This window comes from Anomaloglossus baeobatrachus, chromosome 5, assembly GCF_048569485.1.
Source record: "Anomaloglossus baeobatrachus isolate aAnoBae1 chromosome 5, aAnoBae1.hap1, whole genome shotgun sequence".
Classification (NCBI taxonomy): domain Eukaryota; kingdom Metazoa; phylum Chordata; class Amphibia; order Anura; family Aromobatidae; genus Anomaloglossus; species Anomaloglossus baeobatrachus.
Window position 1 is genome coordinate 112,127,632 of NC_134357.1, and position 18,898 is coordinate 112,146,529.

General features: G+C 44.1%; 1 protein-coding gene across 2 annotated transcripts in view; it reads left to right on the forward strand.

Annotated features, from left to right (window-relative positions):
- The window catches only part of LOC142310931 (solute carrier family 22 member 15-like), a 300,294-nt gene that overhangs the window by 53,099 nt on the left and 228,297 nt on the right, over positions 1-18,898 (forward strand). For both annotated transcript variants that reach the window (XM_075348775.1, XM_075348776.1), the window contains exons 2-5: positions 7,083-7,226; positions 8,363-8,495; positions 9,020-9,184; positions 11,932-12,061. In XM_075348775.1, coding sequence (XP_075204890.1) covers positions 7,083-7,226; positions 8,363-8,495; positions 9,020-9,184; positions 11,932-12,061 — 572 coding nt within the window. The remainder of the gene's footprint in view (positions 1-7,082; positions 7,227-8,362; positions 8,496-9,019; positions 9,185-11,931; positions 12,062-18,898) is intronic.

An 18,898-nucleotide genomic window follows, 5' to 3' on the forward strand; every position in this document is an offset into this window, starting at 1 on the left:
TATAAGTCTTATCTGTGTGGAGATGTAAGTTCCAAGCCCACTCCTTCCAAGATCGGTTATCGTATATCATAAACTATATGACTAGTACATTTGTTGGAGGTTTTATTAGGGGTTGAGGTGCATTGTAAAGCTGGACATTGTCGTGAGATTCGCTTGACAACCAATTGTCTTTCCCGACTCCTTCATTCACATGAATGTTTAGCCGAGCATTCATATGTTTTCACTTGTGAGTAGAGAATGCTGGCTTATCTCCCCAGAAAATAAAACGATCAGCTGTTGAAATTCCAGCAGTCCGATTTATTTGTTCCCCATCATAAGCTGTCAGAGAAAAGTTGAGAGGATCTCATTCATGAGCTGGTTGGCTGAAATCGGTGACTTTCATTTATTGTGTATGTGGGCCTTAAAAGGGATCCATCAGTAGGATGAAGCCATCTATATGGGCATTCAACTTTGAATACAATCATACCGTGATATATTTGATTAATTGTCTTATTTCAGAGAAATCCACATTTTTCTTAATATGTAAATGAGCTATTAACCCCTTCAGCCCCCAGCCTGTTTTCACCTTAAAGACCCGGCCATTTTTTGCAATTTTGACCAGTGTCACTTTGACAGGTTATAACTCTGGAACACTTCAACGGATCCTGGCGATTCTGAGATTGTTTTTTCGTGACATATTGTACTTCATGTCAGTGGTAAATTTAGGCCGATATGTTTGCGTTTATTTGTGAAAATTTCGGAAATTTGGCGAAAATTTTGAAAATTTTGCAATTTTCAAAATTTGAAATTTTATGCCCATAAATCTGAGAGACATGTCACACAAAATAGTTACTAAATAACATTTCCCACATGTCTACTTTACACCAGCGCAATTTTTGAAAAAAAAAAATTTCCGTTAGGAAGTTAGAAGGGTTCAAAGTTCATCACCAATTTCTCATTTTTCCAACAAAATGTACATAAAAAAAATTTTTTAGGTACCACATCACATTTGGAGTGATTTGAGAAACCTAGGCGACAGAAAATACCCAAAAGTGACCAAATTCTAAAATCTGCACCCCTCACTCTGCTCAAAACCACATCCAAGAAGTTTATTAACCCTTTAGGAGCTTCACAGCAACCAAAGCAATGTAGACGAAAAAATGAAAATTTTACTTTTTTAACACAAAAATGTTACTTTAGCCATAAAAATTAGTATTTTCACAAGGGTATCAGGAAAAATGCATCATAAAATGTATTGTGCATTTTCTCCTGAGTACGCAGATACCCCATATGTGGTGGTAATCAAATGTTTGGGCACACAGCAGGACTCGGAAGGCAAGGAGCGCCATTTGAATTTTTGAGTGCAAAATTAGCTGCACTCATTAGCGGACGCCATGTCGGGTTTGAAGACTCCCCGAGGTGCCTAAACAATGGAGCTCCCCCATAAGTGACCCCATTTTGGAAACTAGAGCCCTCAAATATTTTTTCTAGATGTTTGATGTGCACTTTGAACCCCTGGGGTCTTCACAGAAGTTTATAACGTTGAGCCGTGAGAAGAAAAAAAATTTTTTTTACCACAAAACTGTTGCTTCAACCAGGTAGCTTTTTTTATCACAAGGGTATCAGGAAAAAATGCACCATAAAATGTATTGTGCATTTTCTCCTGAGTACGCAGATACCCCATATGTGGTGGAAATCAAATGTTTGGGCGCACGGCAGGACTCGGAAGGCAAGGAGCGCCATTTCACAGCAAAATTGGTTGGAATTATTAGCGGACGCCATGTTGCGTTTGGAGACCCTCCTGAAGTGCCTAAACAATGGAGCTCCCCCACAATTGACCCCATTTTGGAAACTAGACCCCTCATGGAATTTATCTAGCTGTTTAGTGAGCACTTTGAACCCCTGGAGGCTTCACAAACATTTGTAATGTTCAGCCGTGAAAATATTTTATTCTTTTTTTTACCACAAAATTGTTTTTTCAAACAGGTAGCTTTTTTTTCCACAAGGGTATCAGGAAAAAATGCACCATAAAATGTATTGTGCAATTTCTCCTGAGTACGACGATACCTCATATGTGGTGGAAATCAATTGTTTGGGCGTACGGCGGGGCTCAGAAGAGAAGGAGCGCCATTTCACAGTAAAATTGATTGGAATTATTAGCAGACGCCATGTTTCATTTGGAGACCCCCTGAGGTGCCTAAACAATGGAGCTCCCCCACATGTGATCCCATTTTGGAAACTAGACCCCCCCATACAAAAAAAATTAGTTTGGCGAAATAAAAAATACAGACATCAGTAAAAAAAAAAAAAAAAAATTAGCGCCTGCCACTAAGACCAGTGCCAAACGTGAGAGCAATGCACGAGTCTCGCATCGCATCATCCACTGCAGTCTGGAAGCGAGCAACTGCGCTGGATAATGCGATGCGAGAGGGCGGGGCGGCAGATGAGAAAGGGCGCAGCGGATGGAAGATGGGAAAGGGCGCAGCGGGTGGAGGAGCAGCAGAGGATGGGAAAAGGTGCAGCGGATGGAGGAGCGGCAGAGGATGGGAAAAGGCGCAGCGGATGGAGGAGCGGCAGAGGATGGGAAAAGGCGCAGCGGATGGAGGAGCGGCAGATGAGAAAAGGCGCAGCGGATGGAGGAGCGGCAGATGAGAAAAGGCGCAGCGGATGGAGGAGCAGCAGATGAGAAAAGGCGCAGCGGATGGAGGAGCGGCAGATGAGAAAAGGCGAAGCGGATGGAGGAGCGGCAGATGAGAAAAGGCGCAGCGGATGGAGGATGGGAAAGGGCGCAGCGGATGGAGGAGCGGCGGAGGATGGGGGGGTGGGAGGTGAGATTGGGGATAGCTACCTTACAGGATGGATCTAGGCAGCAGGATCACAGCAGGACAGAAAGGCAGCAGATGAAGGAGGGTGAAAAGGATGGGAGAGAGCAGGGCAGCAGATCAGGGAGGGGGGGCAGAGTCTGATGGGAGAGAGCGATGGCACATGGAGGGAGGGGGGAGTCAGCACAATGGAGGGAGGGGTGAGGGGAAGGCAGCACATGGAGGGAGGGGGGAGGGGAGGCAGCACATGGGAGGGAGGGGGGAGGGGAGGCAGCACATGGAGGGGAGGGGGGAGAGGAGGCAGCACATGGAGGGAGGGGGGAGGGGAGGCAGCACATGGAGGGAGGGGGGAGAGGAGGCAGCACATGGAGGGAGGGGGGAGAGGAGGCAGCACATGGAGGAAGGGGGGAGAGGAGGCAGCACATGGAGGGAGGGGGGAGGGGAGGCAGCACATGGAGGGAGGGGGGGAGAGGAGGCAGCACATGGAGGGAGGGGGGAGAGGAGGCAGCACATGGAGGGAGGGGGGAGAGGAGGCAGCACATGGAGGGAGGGGGGATGGCAGCACATGGAGGGGAGGCAGCACATGGAGGGGAGGCAGCACATGGAGGGGAGGCAGCACATGGGGGGGAGGGGAGGCAGCACATGGAGGGGGGGGAGGGGAGGCAGCACAATGGAGGGGGGGAGGGGAGGCAGCACATGGAGGGGGGGGAGGGGAGGCAGCACATGGAGTGGGGGGAGGGGAGGCAGCACATGGAGGGGGGGTAGGAGGCAGTACATGGAGGGGGGGGGGGAGGGGAGGCAGTACATGGAGGGGGGGAGGGGAGGCAGCACATGGAAGGCGGCAGTCGATTAGGTGCAGTGGCAGCCGATGGAGGCGGCGGCTGATCGGGTGCAGCGGCGGCTGAAAAAGGTGGGTGCGACTGAAAGGGGACGGTGGCGGCGGGGACAGTGGCGTGTAAAGCGGCGTGGCGGGCAGGGACAGTGGCGGGAATAGCGGCGTGGCGGCCAGGGACAGTGGCGGGAATAGCGGCGTGGCGGGCAGGGACAGTGGCGGGAATAGCGGCGTGGCGGGCAGGGACAGTGGCGGGAATAGCGGCGTGGCGGGCAGGGACAGTGGCGGGAAAAGCGGCGTGGCGGGCAGGGACAGCGGCAGGGAACAGCGGCGTGGCAGGGAGCAGCGGTGGATCGTGGGGAGCAGCGGTGAATCGGCGGGCAGCAGCGGTGGATCGGCGGGCAGCAGCGGTGGATCGGCGGGCAGCAGCGGTGGATCGGCGGGGAGCAGCGGTGGATCGGCGGGGAGCAGCGGTGAATCGGCGGGCAGCAGCGGTGGATCGGCGGGGAGCAGCGGTGGATCGGCGGGCAGCAGCGGTGGATCGGCGGGGAGCAGCGGTGGATCGGCGGGGAGCAGCGGTGGATCGGGGGGGAGCAGCGGTGGATCGGGGGGGGGGGCTATAACTTACCGATGGGCACCTACAGCGACCGCTCTCATCAGCTTTCACGGACGGAGTGAAGCTGAGGGTAGCGGTCACCGGCACAAGATCCACAGTGATTGGGAGAGATCTGTCACAAGGCCGGTCTCTCCAATCAGAGCTGGGGGCGGGTGAAACAAAGTTCACCCAGCTCCAGCCAGTCATCAGTGCTACAGCAGCACTGATTATGGCTGGATTTCAATGTGTCAGCCATTTTCAATGGCTGACACATTACAGTGACTGTAATTGGCTGAGCGGCATTTGTCAGCCAATCACAGCCTCTGTAGGTTCGGGGAGGAGACACCACCCCTCCTGAGGTCAGGCAGAGGTCCCCTCCTTCCCGAATCTACCGTTTAATTAAACAAATTTCACTCCCCGGGGCTCCGGGACCGCGATTTCGCCATGACGTACTGAGTACGTCATGGGTCGTTTAGCACCATGTCACCATGACGTACTCAGTACGTCAAAGGTCGTTAAGGGGTTAAGATCTATCGGCCGGACACAGATCTCCCTAAGTATCTGGTTCCAGAATTTATTTAAAAAGAAAGCTTGCTTTAACAGTGTGAGACATGTAATGACTGACAGTCTGCTCTCCTGATCTCACTTCTGAGCTGTGTCTAATTATAATTAACATTTCTTTAGTTTTCATCTCACACAGCCTGTGTGGAGTAGAGACAGTACAGCAGAGCTGAGAGAACCGAGAGAGGACTAAAACTGCAGCTGTGTTTGTAATGAGACAAAGTTCTGCCCTGCTATACTGTTATTAAATAAATCTGACACTCAGAGGTGAATATGGTGGAAAATGACCTTAACCCTACTCTCCATCCCTGTGGTCAGACTTACTTGTGTATGTTTGAAAAAGGTCAATATAGACTGAAACGTCAGGTACATTATACACATTGTCTTGTAGACCACAAAAGATAAAATCTCATCCTTTTTCACCATACTCGCCTCAGAGTGCCAAATTTTTCTACTATTTGAATTTGACGGATTGGGAATCTATCTACCTATTTGCATCTACACAGGAGTGCCACATTTTTTTTTACTAGTACTGTTAGGTATAATCACACACAGCTCTGCAATGAGATCAGGAGTCATTACATGTCTCACACTGGTAACGACACCTTTTATTTTAAATAAGCCCTGGAGGGGGATTCTCAGGGAGGTCTGTGTCTGCCACAAAGATTTTAACAGCTCATTTACATATTAAGAAAAAAGTGGATTTCTCTTGATAAAACACAGTATTGCAGTTATTAAGGTATCACCTTATTCAGCTTCCTATAATCTAAATGCCTATATGGACAGCTTAGGAGGGTTTCCCCTACTGCAAGATTCCATTTAACTTTTGCTATCAGTGCTATGATCTTGGTCTATGTGCCTGCTGAAGAATATCTTTTAAAGGGAATCTGTCAGTAAGACCAATTCTCCTAAGCCATCTATATGGGCATGTAGGTCGTAGGAAGCTGAATAAAATGGTGCTGCGATATCTTTTGAAAAGGCACATTGAACATACTGGAGAACACTTTAATGATCAGTGGAACTGAGTGTGCATGTCTATGGTTTGTCCAGAGTTGTGAGCAGAAAGAGCATTAAACAGCTGTAAAGGTCTGTGGCCAAAAACAAATTGGAGAAAAGTCAGTTTTCAAGATCTTTGGAAGGTGCTATGTGCATTAAAGGGATTTTGTCAGCAGATTTTTGCTACTTCATCTGAGAGCAGCATGTAGACAGAGACATTCTGAAACCAACCATGTTTAACTAAAGGCTACTTTACACACTGCGATATCGGTCCCGATATCGGTAGTGTGGGCACCCGCCCCCATCTGTTGTGCGACACGGGCAAATTGCTGCCCGTGCCGCACAACATCGCGCAGACCCGTCACACATACTTACCTGCCCGGCGATGTCGCTGTGACCGGCGAAGGGGGCGGTCCGTGCGGCGTCACAGCGACGTCACTGAGCGGCCGCCCAATAGAAGCGGAGGGGCGGAGATGAGTGGCCGGAACATCCCGCCCACCTCCTTCCTTCCTCATAGCGGCCGGGAGGCAGGTAAGGAGAGCTTCCTCGTTCCTGCGGCGTCACACATAGCGATGTGTGCTGCCGCAGGAGCGACGTACTACATCGTTACTGCTGCAGTAACGATAATCGAGAATGGACCCCCATGTCACCGATGAGTGATTTTGCACGTTTTTGCAACGATGCAAAATCGCTCATCGGTGTCACACGCAGCAACATCGCTAATGCGGCCGGATGTGCGTCACAAATTCCGTGACCCCAACGACTCCACATTAGCGATGTCGCAGCGTGTAAAGCCCCCTTTAGATTACAGGTTGCAGCAGTTCTTACTTTATCTCAGAATGGAGTGTAGCAGAGCTGGGAGCTGTCCCCACCCACACCAGGCTCTCTATAGAGATTGTGCATTGACTGTGAGGTGTCAATCACAGCATGGGGCGTCAATCTACTCTGCACATGCAGAGGAGTCACACCAATGTTAATCACAGAGCAATAAACCCTTTAGTTTGAGTAAACAATAGCTCAGCTGCCACCCAGATAAGAGAAGAACAGATGTTTTTACTTTTTAAACCCTCGCCACCTCCTGTCCTCATCTTACATTGCAAAATCCTGTTGAAAAATTCCCTATAATAATAAAAACTCTATGGAAAAATTACATCATTGTATTCAGCAATTATCTCAACTGATTGAGTAAATTTATATTGTTAAAAAAAAAATAAAACAGAAAAAAACTTTCTAGGTTTCTTATGGCTTTACTTGAGAATTGTCAGCGTTGTGCTCACTATTTTTATTGTCCTTTTAGGTTTACGTGGCTTGTCAGTCCATGCTGATTGTCATTGTGGGAGCCATACCAGAATATCATATTGACATACATGAGACCTCTACTGATGCAGATATAATAAAGCACGTTCATTTTACCAACAATTTCACTTCCATAGTATCAGAGGCAAGTATTATTCTCTTTTTCCTGTTCTTAAACCCCTATATTTTTTTACTTTGTGTTTTTCTTTTTTATTCCTTGCTTTTTTTCAGGAGCTATAATGTTTATTTCTCAAGGCTTGTTTTTTGCAGGATGAATTCTAGTTTTAAATGCCACCATTTATTTCACCATAATTTGAAAAACAACAAACTTCAATTCCACCATTGTTTTAAGAGTATTGTTTTTTTCCGGCGTTCATTGTGCTGTATATATGACCGGTCATCATGATTCGTTAGGTCAGTGCAATTGTTTACTGATTCCTGTACCTACATTTTCTGCTCATGATCTGGTAGGAGGGCTTGTTTTTAACATGCTGTAATTTCTATCAATTCCTTTTATTTATTTTTTTTTATACTATTTTTGGATAATAAAGACATTTTAATGACTTTTCTGTTGGAATTTTTAGAGGAAGTGCTGCAACGAAAATATGGCAGTTTTGGTGTTTTATTTTTTTCTTTTATGTTTTTTTTAACATATGGGTTAAATTTTATATTTTATTAGTTAAGACCCTTCCTTATAAGATGAAAACAATGTTGTTTTAGTATTTTTTTAACCACTTCATGACATCTGCTGTACATGTATGGCATTGCCAGAAGTGCATTCCCACAAACTACTGCTAGTTTTGAAAGCAGGCTCATGGGTGAAGAAATTATTTGGAAAACTTGGTGATTTCATACATATTTAAAATACATTTGTACGCTATTGTTGAATCCTTTATAGGGAACTTGACACAGTAAAACATTCAGCTGGGCTGAAGAGGTATAGCATATGGTGGACTGGGCACTTGGCCATTATGTAGGCCTCTGACTGCCATAGCAGCTCACATTCTTAGTAGCATGAGCTGGCTGTATAACACAGCTGGCACTGGCCGACAAATTTCTAGATGCTTTGGCTACTGGTTTCTGGGATTTCTTTTCTTAGACTTGCTCATTTTTTGGGAGTCTGTGACCTATTTTGCTGTATGTTTTTGAGTAAAGGAAGCAACAGAGAGAACAGACACTGATTGATAGCTCGATGGTGTAAGGCACAAGGTCCTTTATTAGCAGAGTAAATTAAATTCATGCTTGGGATTTGTCCAAAATGTTTAAATTTTCTTTTTATAGTGGCACTTAATTCAGCATGAAGCCTACAAGGTCAATCTGGCATCTTCATTATTATTTGCCGGACTCCTCATTGGGAACCTTTTTTTTGGACCTTTATCGGATAAGCTAGGAAGGAGACCAGTATATTTAACAGGTAGGTGTAATGTATTTGTCAATATATTTTACTTTTTACTCAAATGTTTCATCATCCAGTAAATACTAGTACCAAATCCCTAAAACGTCCAGAAAAAACACCAATTATCAAATGTACATGCCCAGATATAAGGAGCAAACTACTTGGTTGAGGTATGATGGATATGACCGTTGTCAGCAGCTCTTCATTTTTAGAAAACATTTCAGCATGAAGTTAAAAACTTGACTGTAAGGAACCCCCGAGGTGCACATTGTCATATGTGTGACTACCTGACAGTTCGAGGTACCTGACCGTGTTATCCCTCTCTCCAAAATTGTTCAACTCCACTGATAATTGGCTCTATCGAGGTCCCTGCTGTATTGCTGTATTCTTGTCTTAGCCAAATCCACTCATGTACATCCCTTATTATTGAGATTTTGATAACTTTTGGCTGTGTGTATATCTTGATATATGCCTCTAAAGATGTTTTATGTGCTCTGATCATCATTTTTTGATTGGCTATGCTGCCTTCTTTACTTTTTCAGGACTGTGTTTTGATGTTATTTTTGGGTATCTAACGGCCCTAGCTCCAAGCTATGAAGTTTTTGCTTTTTCACGATTATTTGTTGGCATAATGAATGGCGGAATGGCCCTTGTGTCTTTTGTATTAACTCAAGAATATGTTGGAAAATCCTATTGGGCATTAACAGGTAGGTTGACTCACAAATTGACATAGAAATATACAGTGTTTTTCTTTTACCCCTTGACGCACTGGTGATTTATACAGGTCCTGCAAATTAACACAAATGACACTTGGTGATCATCAAGAGAGGACAGAAGCCGTGTATTAACAACGTACATGGGATCTCCTGGTGTAATGAGCAGAAGTGGCGATAACTCCAATCTTGGTCATTTAACCCGTGATATCTGGTCACCGGTGAGCCACATGTGTCTCAAAAGCCCATAATGTGTGGCTCATAGCTGTCTGCCACACTTGGTGCATGAGCCTTATATGTAGCAAAAAGCTATAAAGAACAGATGGTGACCTGGAAGTAGCCCCGAACCGAATATATGTTGGCCTTAGGGGTTGGAAACATTAAATTAAGTGCTATCTGGAGATAGGATAATGTGACCGGATAGAAGGGGTGGTTGATGCTGGATGTGATTAGTGTAGTGAGAGGAATTTATGTGACAGTGCCGATTAGGGGTAAGATGTGAATCATCTGGATGTACACATGTGGTCAAAATTGTTGGTACCCCTCGTTTAATGAAAGAAAAACCCACAATGGTCACAGAAATAACTTGAATCTGACAAAAGTAATAATGAATAAAAAAAAAATCCTATGAAAATGAACAAATGAAAGTCAGACATTGCTTTTCAACCATGCTTTCACAGAATATTTAAAAAAATAAAACTTATGAAGCAGGCCTGGACAGAAATGATGGTACCCCTGAAAATAATGTGACAAAAGGGACATGTTAAAACAAGGTGTGTCCACTAATTAGTATCACAGGTGTCTACAATCTTGTAAACTGTCAATGGGCCTGTATATAGGGCTACAGATACTAACTGTGCTGTTTGGTGACATGGTGTGTACCACACTCAACATGGACCAGAGGAAGCGAAGGAAAAACTTGTCTCAGGAGATTAGAAAGAAAATTATAGACAAGCATGTCAAAGGTAAAGGTTATAAGATCATCTCCAAGCAGCTTGACGTTCCTGTGACTACAGTTGCACATATTATTCAGAAATTTAAGATCCATGGGACTGTAGCCAACCTCCCTGGATGTGGCCGCAGGAGGAAAATTGATGACAAATCAAAGAGACGAATAAAATGAATGGTAACAAAAGAGCCCAGAAAAACTTCTAAAGAGATTAAAGGTGAGCTTCAAGCTCAAGGAACATCAGTGTCAGATCACACCGTCGGTCGTTGTTTGAGCCAAAGTGGATTTCATGGGAGACGACCAAGGAGGACACCATTGTTGAAAAAAATCCAGACTGGAATTTGCCAAACTACATGTTGATAAGCCACAAAGCTTCTGAGAGAATGTCCTTTGGACAGATGAGAAAAAGAATGGAACTTTTTGGCAACGCACATCAGCTCTATGTTCACAGACAGAAAAATGAAGCATATCAAGAAAAGAACACTGTCCTTACTGTGAAACATGGAGGTGGCTCTGATGTTCTGGGGCTGCTTTGCTGCATCTGGCACAGGGTGTCTTGAATCTGTACAGGGTAGAATGAAATCTCAAGACTATCAAAAGATTCTAGAGAGAAATGTGCTGCCCAGTGTCAGAAAGCTTGGTCTCAGTCGCAGGTCATGAGTCTTGCAACAGAATAATGACCCAAAACACACAGCTTAAAACACCCAAGAATGGCTAAGAGGAAAACATTGGACTATTCTGAAGTGGCTTCTATGAGCCCTGACCTAAACCTATTGACCATCTTTGGAAAGAGCTGAAACATGCCGTATGGAAAAGGCAACCTTCACACACCAGACAACTGGAGCAGTTTGCTCTTGAGGAGTAGCCAAAATACCTGTCGAGAGGTGCAGAAGTCTCATTGACAGTTACAGGAATTGTTTAATTGCAGTGATTGCCTCAAAAGGTTGTACAGCAAAATATTAAGTTAAGGAGGAGGAGGAGGAGGAGGAGGAGGGTGCCATCATTTCTGTCCAGGCCTATTTTATAAGTTTTATTTTTAAAAAATTCTGTGGAAGAGCAATGTCTGGCTTTCATTTTGTTCATTTTCATAGATTTTTTATTTATTATTCATTTTGACCACGTGTGTAAGTATATTGCCTGGATGTGATGTCTGCTGTGAAGTTTGGAGTGTCATTATACCGATTGGGGCTCTGGATGTAACTACTCTTGGGTGTCTGGATGTCACTACTTGGGAGGGGGATGAATGTGGCTTGTGACCTTTTTTGAAATCTGTGGCTTTCAAGTTAAGAAAGTTTGGGAACCTTTGCCTTATGTACTGTAGTCAATACTGACCATAGTTTTAGAAAAAAAGGAAGCTCCCTGTGTAACCTTCTCACCTTCCTGGGTTCCTGTGAGAGCCTGGCATTTCCCTCCTGTTCTGCCTTCTACTCCCCCCGATGCTAGCATGCTTGTTAACATTAGTCTGATGGACATTATACTCTGAAATACTTTGCTGTAGTGCAGTATTATGCATCATAGAAGGTAATGTTCACCAGTGGGACCAAAATAAAAAGTTCTGCTGGCAGAAGTCAACACCACACCTTATTGGCCGCGTTGAGCTTCTACAGTGTAGCTGTTCAGTACCTGATTGCTGTAACATGCTGGATGCTGGAAGACAACGCATCCCATTGTGATTTATTACCCATCTATATGGGGGATATTATTATATTTACTTTCTTGCTGCGCACAATGCTTGCACTTTTTACTTTATTCTCCATGATGGCCTCCTCTCATGCCTGTCTCTCATTTTTAGGTTCCTTAACCAACCTATCCTTTGCCGTTGGCATAGCACTTTATGCATTGCTGGGCTATTACATCCGGAACTGGCGAATACTGGCATTTGTAGCCAACTCTCCAGGAGTTCTGTTCTTTCTACTTTCATTGTAAGTTTTAGTTATTGTGCGATCCATTACATTTCACGTGATGCATGCCCTCACTGTTTCACCATGTATAGTCCTGTATAGCTTGCTCAGTCTTCTGATTACGATCTTCAACTTTTATTAAAGGGTTATGCTGTCACTCGGCTCATACTCACAGCACAGCAGGAGCCGAGTGTCATGCGACTGTGGTCCGATCAGACCACAGCTGAGGAGGGGAGGGCCGGCGCTGCGGAGCGGAAGGAGGGATTTATCTCCCTATCTCCTCGGTTGCTGGCTGATGCGAGAATCACACTGCTCTCGCGTTAAACCGCTGTAATGGGAGTGCAGTGCGATGTTTCTCTCGCCCCCATAGACTTGTATGGTTGCGAGTGAAAACAAATCGGATTCCACCTACAGCATGCTGCGATTGTTTTCTCAGTCTGATTAGGGCTGAGAAAAAAAACGCTCATGGGTGCTGCCCTATAGAGTAACATGGGTCAGGGTGGAATGCGATTTTTTTTATCGCATTCCACTCGCTCTGTATTACTCGTCGTGTGTGCTGACCCTTATTCCCACAATATCAATCATAGCTGAGAGGCTTACAATGCTGTAATAAAGTCCTCAATTGCCATCAATTTCCAAAATTACTCGCTCTTCCAGATATTACCCAATGGCTCCCCACAAATCATAGGCTTTTGCCTACCTGCGTGTCCATTGATACGTTTTGTGGTTCTTTCTTGACATCTCAGCAGACATCCTGTGGGTGGTATGGTTGTATTACTTTGCACATGTGTGATTGCTCCATCCTCACTGCACAAGATGAACATAGACACTGTGCACCTGCTGCCGTCAGAGTAATCGTCATCCTCCCCTCCGGGTGTGCTGCTCGCTTGTGACAGACAAAGCAGAGCAGGAGTACCAACCATTAAACCATCAATGGGTTTTCTAATTAAAAGCATGATTCTTCTGTCCATATTCGTTACAATGTATTCCTCCTATCTAAAAATACAACTGGGCCTTTATCTATATATTCTCATCGAGAAATGGTCTATTTGGCCTACAGCAACCAATCAGAACTCTGCTTTCATTTTTTACACAGCTCTGGTAAAATGAAAGCTGCGCTGTTATTAGTTGTTATGGGCAACAAGTAGGGTTTGTAGCCAGGGGAGGTCACATACGGGGAATATATCTGAGAGGCATACAAAAATGGTGGATGCCAGATAATATAGGGGAAGGATTAGAGTTATAGGTACAGACAAGAATTATACAGTATATATTAATCTAATATTCAAAACTATGCATAGCACCTTGTCCGGCTCTGCCCGGGTGCCATTAGGAGATCACGGAGCAGTTAGAGGAGTAGCTGAATAGTATCTATGCATAGGGAACAGCCGTGCGACTGGAGTAGAAGCAGGTGCTTGTGGGAGATGTAGTTTGCAGTGGTCACATGATCAGCACTGAAAGCCCGCCCCTTTCACACTGAACAGTGGGATACCATTCTAGAGCAACTAGAGAAAGGAAAAAAAGAAATTAGCCAGTGAACATCTAAGGGAATTACTGGGTTACTTTAGAGGAGTTCTTAGACCATAGGGAGTTTGGAATAAAAAAATCTGGGATAACCCCTTTAAGTCAAGGCTGCCCATATTGAATGAATCATGAGTAAATCTAACCACATACTAAACATTTTAGCCGTTTTTTAGACTGATGGTTGTCAGGAAGACCATGGCAATTCTGTGATGAATCTCTTCCTTCATCTGAGGCCTACTCTGGGCTTCTCTTGATGAGCTGTACAGTAAATTTGGCATTTGGCGTGAATGACTTTTCAGCAGTTGCACCTGACATTTGTTGAAAAGGTATAAATTGGCAGATTTACTTTTCACTTTTAAGGCCCCGTCACACACCGAGATAAATCTTTGGTAAATCTTTGGTAAATCTTTGGTAAATCTTTGGTAAATCTGTGGCAGATCTGTGGTTGCAGTGAAATCATGGACATATTGTTCCATTTGTACACAGCCATAAACCTCGCACTGATTGTCCACAATTTCACTGCAGCCACAGATTTATCTCTGTGTGTGACAGGACCTTTAGATTACACATGTAATTTGAGAAGCTGCCAATAGGCAGAACAAAATGTTCTAAGTTTGGCCTACTAGTTTATCTAAAATCTGTATCCAGCTTAAAGGGGTTTTCCCACAAACAAACATAATTTTAAAGTTGATTTTATTCTATAGATCTTGGAATAATAATAATGTCCACAATTGGATGTATTTAAAAGAAAATGTTCCTGTGCTGAAATAATCTTATATACAGTATATGTCCCTGCTATGTGCTGTGTAATGACTGTGTCTGACTGTACAGGGACATGGTCTGATCGTATCACAGCTCCTGTGCAGGGGTGGACGTAGAAGAGTATAGATATATTACAGTACGGGACCAGAGCTGTAATGTGCATATATATTTTTTTTACTTCATACCACAGCTCGTGGGCATGGAAGGATTAGATCATGTCCCTGTACGGTCAGACACGGCCATTACACAGTACATAGCAGGGGCACATGCAGTATATAAGATTATCTCAGCACTGTAACATTTTTTTTGTTTTTTAAAACCCATCCTATTGGATAATCTATCATTATTCTAATATATATTGGTTAAAATTAACTTTATTCATGGGAAAACCTCTTTAAAGGGTTGAACCACCTTTTTAAAATACTTTTTCAGGAGCCGTCAAGCATAAAGAAAAAATAAAACATTCCTACCTTCCCGATTTTCCGCTACTCCTCTTCCAACACAGTCCAGGTCCTCAGCCGGTCTCCATGCTTTGTCTTCTGGCTGGATGGACATGTAAACTGTAAACTTTGCAGCACTGATCAATCGACAACGTTAGAGGAGGAGTGGCAGAGGACTGGTAAAGTGAGTGTACTGTGGTCCTCTTTTATTTTACAGCATGCTGTTGGGTTCTTGAAAGATTTTTTAGAAATAGACCACCCTCTTAAAGGGTTATTCCATGATCAGAAAACCACTGTCTCCTGCCGCAATTTGAAAGAAAAAAAAATAAATAAAACAGAATAAAAACTTTTTACTTACCTTCCCAGGTCCAGTGTTGAGTCTCCGGCGTTGCTTCAGGTGTCCCTTGTGACGTCAGAGGTGTAGACCATGTTGACAGCGCCACAGCCGATGAGCTCAACCACTCTAAGAGACTTACACACTCCACTTGGGCAGAGCCACTGGGCTGTGGCGCTGTCAACATTGTCTGCACCGCCGACCTCACAAGGGACACCTGAAGCAGTGCCGCAGACTCAGCACTGGACCTGCAGCAATGTCCATGCGTCATCAGCGCTGCAGACAGTAACAGACACCAGGGGCGCCTGGATCTGGGCAGGGTGAGCTTTTAACTGAAACTGCAGTTGGAGACGGGTTTTCTAAAAACAGGAGAAAAAACAAATAAAAAACCTTTAATGGCATCCAGACTACATGAATGGCTTGGCCCCAAAATGATCCTGAAGTTTGATGATACTCTTTAATGCATGTACATAGTGATCAAAGACTTATTCGCCAAATTGGAAGTGTGTATAAGATTGTGCATATTTATATTACTACAATGTTTCTTTGTTTTTACTTAACATGCATATCCCTTAAAGTCTACTAGTTTTCTTCTATTTTATATATTACATAAACGATCATATATAATTGTTATGAATTTTTACATTTCAATGAAGCATAAATACAAACAATGCTGAAAAATGATATATACAAGTCTTGTATAATATCTACATAATATAAATGTAGTATTAATAGATCCATTCTAACATAAGTGGATGAACAATTTAAGGTTTAAAGGATTAAATGATGTCATAAATCGAGTGATTGGTTCCACTAGGAGACAATTTCTACTTTGGTCTACGCAGAAATAGTTGATAAAACCATCACTATTATATATAATCTGCAGAATACGATGGAGACAGATCATGAATTGTTACTTCTGCATTTCTATTGTAATTATGTCGTTATGTGAACCCTGGGTGGTCCTGCATTACAGCGAAACGCTGGCCTTTGGCGTAATCTCCATGTACCTGGACTAAGCCGATCCGGCTGAATAGGACATTGATGCTGGGAAGATATACAGAGTTCACCTGTCATTCACATCGCCCTCCCTTCCCAACGCTCATTTCAATGTTATAACCATCCAAAAATAGCAAATTCTAAAAGCACTCTTGTAGAAAATGAAACATTTGTATCCATAATTGTTCATTGAAAACATTATTATCTGCCAAATAACTAAATGTGCCGACAGCTGTTTCGTGCCTTCTCCACAATTAAATGGGGCAATTGGACTCCAACTTTATTGTGTTGCATCTTTTAGGTAGAAAATTGGCCAAATGTGTGTATATGTATGAGAAAGTATGTAACCACTATACACTTGTTCAGACAACACATATACATACACTAGATATATTCATGCATGGAGCACACGTGATATTTCATATGACGTATTGAATTGATGATGCCCTACAATTTTTTAATTCACTTTTTTCTTTATCTCGTTCCGTTTTCAAGATAAAAATGCTAACTCCGTTGTTTTCCACCAGGTGGCACTATAGGTGGTTTAATTGCGTAGCACATGGCTACTTTACTATACCTAGACACCACTTCTCTGCTTATAGCTGCTGCCGTTCTCAAATTAATAGCAGTGGACAGGATGTGGGTGGACACACTGTATAGAAAATCTTGATATTCGACTTTGATTTTTATCCTTTTGATATTTTTCAATCATTGTCTATTGTCTGGTGTTTATTTTTATATGATGGTAAGATACAGTATATGTTCATACGATTAAAAAAAGATACATTTTTTTGTCAAACGCAGTGTTTACAGTTGTCAAAACGCTGCAGTTTAGTTGTCAAGGCATAACGCAGACGTGCAGACATAGCCTAAGGCTAGTTTCACACATCCGGCTTTTCGCCGGTTTGCCGGATTCGGCGGTTCCAGTTCAGTGTGATTCAATACAATGGCAGCGCGACAACTTCCATGTCACATGCTTCGGTCACATGACAGCATGTGACCGTAGCTTGTTGCGCTGCCATTGTACTGTATACACTGTACTGGAGTGCTCCGAATCCGGCAAACCGACAAAAAGCCGGATGTGTGAAACTAGCCTAAGCTGTCCATCCATGGAACATGCCAGTTTTTTAATCAGTTGGCAATCAACTTTTTGACAGCACCAACCACAGTCTCCCAAACGCAGAGTTGACTGTTCTGCCTTTACTGTAAATCTCCCATTTAAGAAGGGCCCACAAGTTCTTACTTGGGTTTGGTTCAGGAGAGGAAGGGGCCGTGTCATTATCTATTCATCTTTAAGACCTTTACTGGCAGCCAAGCAGTGAAGACTTCGATGCATATGATGAAGCATTGTCCCACATAAAAATCATGGTTTTCTTGACAGATGCAGACTTTTTCTTGTGTCACTGCAGGAAGAAAGGGTCTTCTAAAAATTGGTAGTTGGTTTAGGAGTTGATTTTAAAAAGGGGGTATTCCCATCTCTAAAATCCTATCCCAAAATGTAGTAGGTATAATAATAATAATATTCGCAAATACCTCCAATTACAAATGTAGTATAATTCCTCTAATTCTCTGTCGCTTACCTCATATTCAGGGTTTTGCAGGATCTTAAAGGGAACCTGTCATCAGAAATTTTGCTTTAAACCTAAAAGTTTCCCCCTCTGCAGCTCCTGGGCTGCATTCTAGCAGGTTCCTGTACTTTTTGTAGCCCCTTTTAAACCAAATTTAATACTTTATAAACTTGTACCTTTTGCTATGTAAATTTTGTAACTTGTCCATGAGGGCGGGCTCTCTGCTGACCGTTGCTGTTCCTCCAGCAGATTTACGGCGCCCCCCAATGCTGAATTTCATATCTCAGGACGCCGCCCCTGGGCGCCCGTGGTCCGCGAATGCGCTGTGCGACTGTAGCGGCACTGTGCACTGTGTGCACGTGTGACCGCTGGTGACGTTTTGCGCAGGCATGAGGTTATGGGCGGCGCTGTGAGTGTCATCAGCAAGTGCCGCCCATAACCTCGTGACCGCACTTTCCCCTCTTCAGCGTTCTGCGCAAGCGCTTGCTGGCCAGATGACCCGACATCACCTCTTTCCCATCTTGCCCTGCTGCAGGGTAAGATGGGAAGGAGGTGACGTTGGGTCATTTGGCCGGTGAGCGCTTGCGCAGAACGCTGGAGGCAGTGGGGGAAAGCGCGTCCACGAAATTATGGGCGGGCACTTGCGATGCAATCACAGCACCGCCCATAATCTCGTGCTTGTGACACACGTCACCAGCGATCCTGGCGTGGGCGGCACCTCGGGCGCAGTGGGCGGCGTCATGATGGATGAAATGGAGCGTGAGGGGACGGCGTCAATGTGCTGGAGGAACAACAACGGTCACCAGAGAGCCCGCCCCCATGGACGATTTACAAAATTTACATAGCAAAAGGTACAAGTTTATAAAGTATTTAATTTGGTTTAAAAGGGGCCACAAAAAGTACAGGAACCTTGCTAGAATGCAGCCCAGGAGCTGCAGAGGGGGAAAGTTTTAGGTTTCAAGCTAAATTTCTGATGACAGGTTCCCTTTAAGTATCCATGGTTATGACCACTATAAACTAACTGTGACTATATGCGTGGTCGTAACCATGGATACGTAAGGTCCTGCAATGCCCTGAACATGAGGTAAGTGACAGTGAAACAGGAGAACTCTACTACGTTTCTAATTGGAGGTATTTGCTAATATTATGGTTATCATTATTAAACCAACTACATATTCAGATAGGATCATGGAGATGGGAATAACCTTTAAGTCCATCTTTAACCCGATAA